Source organism: Aphanomyces invadans (assembly GCF_000520115.1).
Source record: "Aphanomyces invadans strain NJM9701 unplaced genomic scaffold supercont1.2, whole genome shotgun sequence".
NCBI classification, from domain to species: domain Eukaryota; phylum Oomycota; class Saprolegniomycetes; order Saprolegniales; family Verrucalvaceae; genus Aphanomyces; species Aphanomyces invadans.
Genome location: NW_008580147.1, coordinates 1,044,040 through 1,050,612, shown reverse-complemented (window position 1 = coordinate 1,050,612; position 6,573 = coordinate 1,044,040). Strand labels below are relative to the sequence as shown.

General features: G+C 45.2%; 1 protein-coding gene across 1 annotated transcript; it reads right to left on the bottom strand.

Moving 5' to 3' along the window:
* Nucleotides 1-5,241: 5,241 nt before the first annotated feature.
* On the bottom strand, nt 5,242-6,535 carry H310_01199 (hypothetical protein; the record flags this gene model as incomplete). The annotated part of the gene is made up of 2 exons (XM_008864251.1): nt 5,242-6,377; nt 6,421-6,535. The coding sequence occupies 2 exons, from the start codon at nt 6,533-6,535 to the stop codon at nt 5,242-5,244; spliced, it is 1,251 nt and encodes a 416-aa protein (XP_008862473.1).
* Nucleotides 6,536-6,573: the final 38 nt, after the last annotated feature.

Below are 6,573 nucleotides of genomic sequence, written 5' to 3'. Positions count from 1 at the left end.
AAGTACTTGTCACCCATTGGTTAAAAAACACCAATTTCTTCGTGCAGGTTGAGCAGTGCGACAATATTAAAATAACGAAAATATGGTGAAGTACCTCTGGGGACATTTTTCTGTCGTTCCCTGTACGGTAAACCTATCATAACATAATATTTCAAAACAATACAAATTCAGTGTGCGACTTGAGAGTTTCGGTAGAAAAAATGAGTGAACCACGGAGGCTATTGCAGCGGCGATTTCGTGTAGTGCCACATAAATCCTGACAAGCTCTTCGTTCACTTTCAAGTCAGTGCCACATTCCATTGAAACTCATCACCCACACCTCAAGGAAGACACGCGTTGCATGGCGCGCAGTAACTACGTCAAGCCGTCATTGAACCCCGACAACAAGTCCTCAAGGCTTCAGTTTGCCATGAACTGCGTCCGGTCTAGGTCGTATGGGAGACACATATTTGCCAACATGTACGACTACGTGTTGACGAAAATGGATCCATTTTGACAACGATCAGGCGACTGTTCTATGTTTACGATGAAGATCAAATAGCGAAGAGGTCCGAAATGTCGAAGGGCCATATTACCAAGATCACTTTTTTGCTGCAGTTGCTCGTCTGCTGTGGTATGATCAATATCGAATGTAGGAATATGATGGGAAGATTGACATTTGGCCGTTCGTCCAACGTGTGTCTGCAATGCATTGCAGTAAGAACCGTCTGAGAGAGGCAAAATTGTCACGGTTCCCCAAACGATATGTTCGCCGGTATACAGTGAACCCCGGAAATAGCCGACACCCCTAAAAAAGCCTACCATCTCTGTAACATAATTTGTATTAATAAATTCTACCACCTGTATATTTCAATATCACATCATAATTGTAATTCTTTTTGACCAATTTCAGTGCAGAACAAAACCTACTGTGATGGGTTAACGATTTGAAAGTTTAAACTCAAGGTTATGCATTCCATATGAAAGCAGAGTATCGTATTGCCTGTCATGCCTAGCTGTCACAAGTCGTACACTGTCGGCGAGAAGCGAAAACTTCTCGCGTCGTTCGACGAACTGAACATCAGATTCCGCCATCTTTGCGAGCGAAACAACATCCCAAGGAGCATGTGGATTGGGTGGTTACATGACAGGTCGAAACTGTGCAAACAATCATCAACGGCAAGCGGAAGACTCTTGGTAGACAAGGCGTACGTGCTATAATCCCGTTCAAGCACGAGCTAATCAGCTTCATGAACGCTCGTGGCGATGGGCACGTTTTGACCTTAATGCACATGATGAAGTTCATGAAGACTTTTCATCCAACTTGGAAATGCTTCCACTCAACGTCATCGGCCCGTCCGTCATTATTGATGCCAATTTTGATGCTCATGGCAAGCAAGAATCTGCGGAAACAATTGCTGGTAACTGTATCTCGAAGTCATAATTCTGATTTATGGTGTTTGTATCACAGCTGATTTTGCTTCTACACCTTTTTACATTCAAGTTGGGATGGTCGTGAGAATTTATAACCGACAAGATATAGAATATACAAAGTATTTTGCGAGGGAAGTGACTGGCGTGCTCTGTGAATTCACTGTCAAAGTCATGGATCCCGGCGAGATTGACCGACACCGTGCTAAGCGCATTGTCCTGGCGGCAGTAAGATCCCATCAGGATGGGAAGCTCGTCGCCAGAACACTGGCAATCAATGAGAAGACCGCCGCGAATTGGATCTCAGTCGCCCGCGATCCAGAGAAGCCACAATGGGGTAGAACACTATACCAGAAGATTCAAGAGGAGCATGTTCAGCGTATCCTCTTAGCCCTGTCGTATATCCAGATCTAACCCTCGAGGATATGGCATCTATCATTGCAACTGAATTTGGCGTTGTAGTGTCTGCGAAAACAATCAGCGATCACCTCGACGGCAGAATGTACACCTTGAAGACAATGCACTTCGAGCCGGAGAAGATGAATATCAACAGACAACGGTCGCGCGCTATGATTTTCTCTATCAACTTTGGCAATTGGAAGGCGACGGCAAAGAGGTCTTCTACCTCGACGAAACCAACTACAACACGTGGTGTTCTCGGGAATATGGTTGGAGCGAGAAGGGTCAACGAGCTGTCGCAAAGAGGACCACCTCAAAGGGCGAGAATGTGCAAGTCATCGCCTGCATTGGTCGCGGTGGCCTGGTGTACTACAAGACGAAATTTGGGTCAAACAAGGCAGAAGACATGCAAAACTGCAAAAAAAAGAAGTTCTTGAGCACCTTGCTCGAACCATCCCGTTGAGCGAAGTCGTTATCGTGCTCGACAACGCACTTTGCCATAGCCATATCTAGGATGCTTTCGCGCCGTCTCCATCTTGAACCCCGACTTTGTTGCGATTGGGGCCGTACAGCCCTATGCTGAACCCTATTGAGAACGTCTTCTCAGCTTTCAAGGCCGATGTGAAAAGAACTTTGCGTATACGACGCACAGAGCTTCTTACCATCCCACCCAGTACCACGATCAAGGCTCATCGCGCCCGCATTTTGGAGTGGGCCACTGAAGTCGCGCTTCCAGTGATCACCCCTCCGCTGTGCTGGAAGTGCTATATGCATTCGCGCAAGTTCTATCAGGCCGTTTTGAATATGGAAGATGTGGAAGTAGGTAGAAAATAATTTTTGACAGAATATTGATTCTTGTGTTAATTATATTTCACGACCATCCCAACTTGAACTTCCGATTCTCCCAACTTGAATGTAAAAAGGTGTAGTTTCGCTGATGATTGTGCACTTCTAATATTTTCGATGCTAATATCACAGCAAACTTTTTTGTTAATTTCGTTGTACTAGTAAACCTTCACAGCATTTTGGAACCATTGCCTCCGAATTCCACAAGTGTATACCAGCCATAGGATGCTGGCGTGATGATTCCATTCTAGAAGCAACATTGTACTCTTTGTTTTGAGGAAACACCGGTGGCTACAGCTGCGGAGAAACGATTGGTCATGAGCAAGCGCTCAATTGCGGCATGGGAGAGAATTTCACCGGAAGCTATCAAGAGTGCATTCAAGAAGGCAATTCCAAAACCCGAGATTGTCGTGGTGTAGGTCGATGAGGAATGCATGTGTGGTTAGGGTTGTTTCTGAGCAGGAGAACATAAAATTTCACAAATCTCAAATGTCATATCCCCCTGGCTTGTAACCTTACTGAAGTGTAGTTAAATTTGTAGCGCTTATGATAGGTGCACATAAATTCTCCTGATTATTGACAATCAACTTGAACTAAATCGCGTAATCTAAAAAGAATTCGATTTTATAACGCCTCCATGCATTTCAGGATGAAACCATGTCGGTTTTTTCCGCGTTTCACGACCTCAATTGTTGAAAAGTTCTTGCATGCGATCTTTGCACAGTTTCTCCCTGTTGGTAGGCAACGTGGCATCCACATACAACAAGACAACGCGAGCCCGCACCGGGGCGTCATGACGAGATGCTGGAATCAAATGGTGTCCTTGCATTGACATCGTCAACCAGCCTTCGAAGAGTTCAGATTTCACCGTGTTAGATTTAGGATTTTTAGTCTAACAGTAGTCTGCAGTTTCAAAGATGCACAAGAACAATCGAGGAGCTAATGATGCTGTAGAAAGCACTTAAAATGCAGTGCCAGCAGACGTAAAACTGGTAAAGACTTTATAATCCTTCAAAGTTTTATGGAAATACCCATTGAAATAAAGGCAGCAATGACTAGAAGTTGCTCACTTGAGTAAGGACGCGTCATTCGTAAGCCGTGTAGTGTATAATGTTGCATGTGAGTCTTCGAGTTTCGAGAGCGCGCTATCTCACTTGGACTTTTGCCTTGGTGAGGAGAATCGCATGAAAGCGTTGGTGAATTTTCGAAGACAAGTTGAACGTCCCATTGAATTAGCTTTCTTTGTATTTGCAAGCCAAACCATGCGTGTCTAAGCACATGCAGAAATCAAAATGTCTCGCTATGACCTCACATACATTAATGAAAAGTGTTGGCGACAACTATTCTCTAGTAAGACATGTTCATAATTTTTATTCTGCTTGGCCAGAGGTCTTCCAAGTTCGATGGTTCTCTAGCGTTTCAAAGGGCCTTCCACGACTTTTTTTCATTTCAAGAGAAAGCTCCATGTACAAATCACAAACGATTGCAACTTCGACACCTACAGGGAACGAAAGGTAACTTTCCCAGTAGTACTCGCTCAAACTTCTGGAATACTAATTTGTTCGTATGATGCTCTTCATCTATAACCTTCTACTTGGCCAAATAGGGAGGTGAATTTTTCTCTAAATGTTACGAAAATATTTGAGAAAATATTTTGTCAATTTTAAATTTCCTTAGGTGCCAAAAGAGTCTGGTTCTAATGCAGCGGGCACTTGGGGAAATGGGCACTAGCAAAAGTCGAGGCTTCAGGTACACAAGCCTGAAGTCCATTGAATTAACAGTAGATGAGGGGCCATTTTCATGAATATTCCACCGGTCATGTAAAACGACAATGTCTCATCATCCAATTCGTTTGCGGCGTTGTCGGCGAAAGTTGCATTATTGGTTTAGGTTTGATTAGTGCAGACGCTATCTTCTATGGGTTGTGCTTGGGCGACGTTTGAACCAATACTTGATCGTTGTCCCAAGTTCGTGTTATAACTTTGTATTAACAATAAATTTCCAGATAAAATATGATAAGCCGGATAAAGGTCAGTTCTAACGTTAATTTTATAACTCGGTCACCTCTTTGGCCAAATTCCTAGTACAGCCAGTATTTGGAAACTATCCATCCTTGTTATGACTTCAATTATTTTCCAAATTTTCCAAATTTAAATCTGAGACTTATCTTCGCTTCGTCTAGCTGAGATCAATCGATATTTGGTCTCATTTCACTGAATTTTGGAAATTTGACGTCAAAATATGGTCAAATAAAATTAGGGAAATGTTGGATGATTATGGACGAAGTGCACTATAACTCCATACTCCCTCCGCTCCAAAATAATTGCACGAATCAGGAAATGGATGTACGCCTCCTCGAATAAAAATTGAAACCCTCCAATATCAAATTATCCAGAATGTATTTATACAGGTGTAACGATACACTTGTCCAATCAAAACTTGCGAAATCCGTGTCTCAGGACCAATCAAATTAAGGCTTTGACCACTTTTGACACTTCCATTCGATTCAGGACGAGGGTTTACCTCAGGAACCTCCTAACGAGCGCAAGGACTTTCCAGAATACCAACACACATGCCCGTACGTGGTTACTCGTCATCTTCTACACTGATTGGATCGATTCCTGCTTCATCTAGGACTGTGATCATGTTGTCCAACTGCTCGCCGCCCAGCGCAACTGATTCGAGTGCCTGCGCGAGCTCGTCGATGCAACGAGCGTCGTCAAATTCGGTTGCCAGGACACGACGCAGCTCAGTAGACGTCATCCCGTCCAACTTGACCATGGCTGCATCGAAGACTTCGCTCGGGCACAACACGTTCTCCGGTAACATCCCCTTGCGCTCTTCCTTGTGCTTAGACATGTATGGCACCTTGTAGCCATTGCCGCCAAACAGCTTCAAGGTCTCCACCAAGCACGACTGAAGCGTCAAGAACGTGTGATTCAAACGCACCAAGGGGTACTCCTCGAACGTGCACTCCACGTGGCCTACGAGCTCGTCAATTGTGCGCGCTGACTTGTGGTGTTGTAGGGATTGGATGGCCGCAAAGTAACCGAGATGCAAGACGTTTGTGTCCGGAGAGTTTGGCGGCTGCAGGGCGAGGGACATCATCCAGTCCAACCACCGGTACTTGTTGAAGGCGGCTTGGAGCTCGGAGTCCGATGGCGTAACATGAGCTCGGGCATTGTCGTGCTGCAGTTTGATGGTTTTGTCGACCTCTGGCCATTTGGCGACGATGGCAGGCAAGACCTTTTCCAGCAAGACGGTACAGTACACGTCCTTTGTCACGACGACTAACTTGGTTTCGAGAGTTCCAGCTCTACGGTTCACACTGTCACGTTGCGCTTCGACGGTCGCCACAAATGGCCATACGCCGATCTTGCCGTCCCACCACTTGTCGGTGACGCAGTCGTACCGAGGACGAGCCACAGCGCAGAGGAACATTACTTTCGTAATATACCGTTTGCTTTTGAACTCTCGTTTTGGCTCTTTCTCTCCAGGTACGAGATAATACTTACGGCTCACCTTGGTGAGGTAAAACCACTTCTCGTCCAAGTGCACGTACTGGAGCATATTGTTCAGCTCTAACGAGGAGCCGACGAACTGGACCGCATGCTTCAAACGGGCGAACTTGTTTGCGTCAGTCAGCAATGGTTTAATCGCGTTGGAGTGGGAACGAAACAAGCCCATTTTAAGGTATCGGTGCAACGACCCCAAACTTGTTCCTATTGTGAGATCTGACACGATGTATTCCCTATAAGTTATCACCTGTGCGTTCCGAAATCGATCGTAGTGTTGTGCGTTGAGAAAGCGGCACCTGCAAGAGCTTTGCTTTCACTTGCTCTGCAGTGACTGCCTTCTTCCTGCCCACCCTACCTTTCATCTTGCTGGCGACAGATACTTTCATGTTGTCTCCACCAA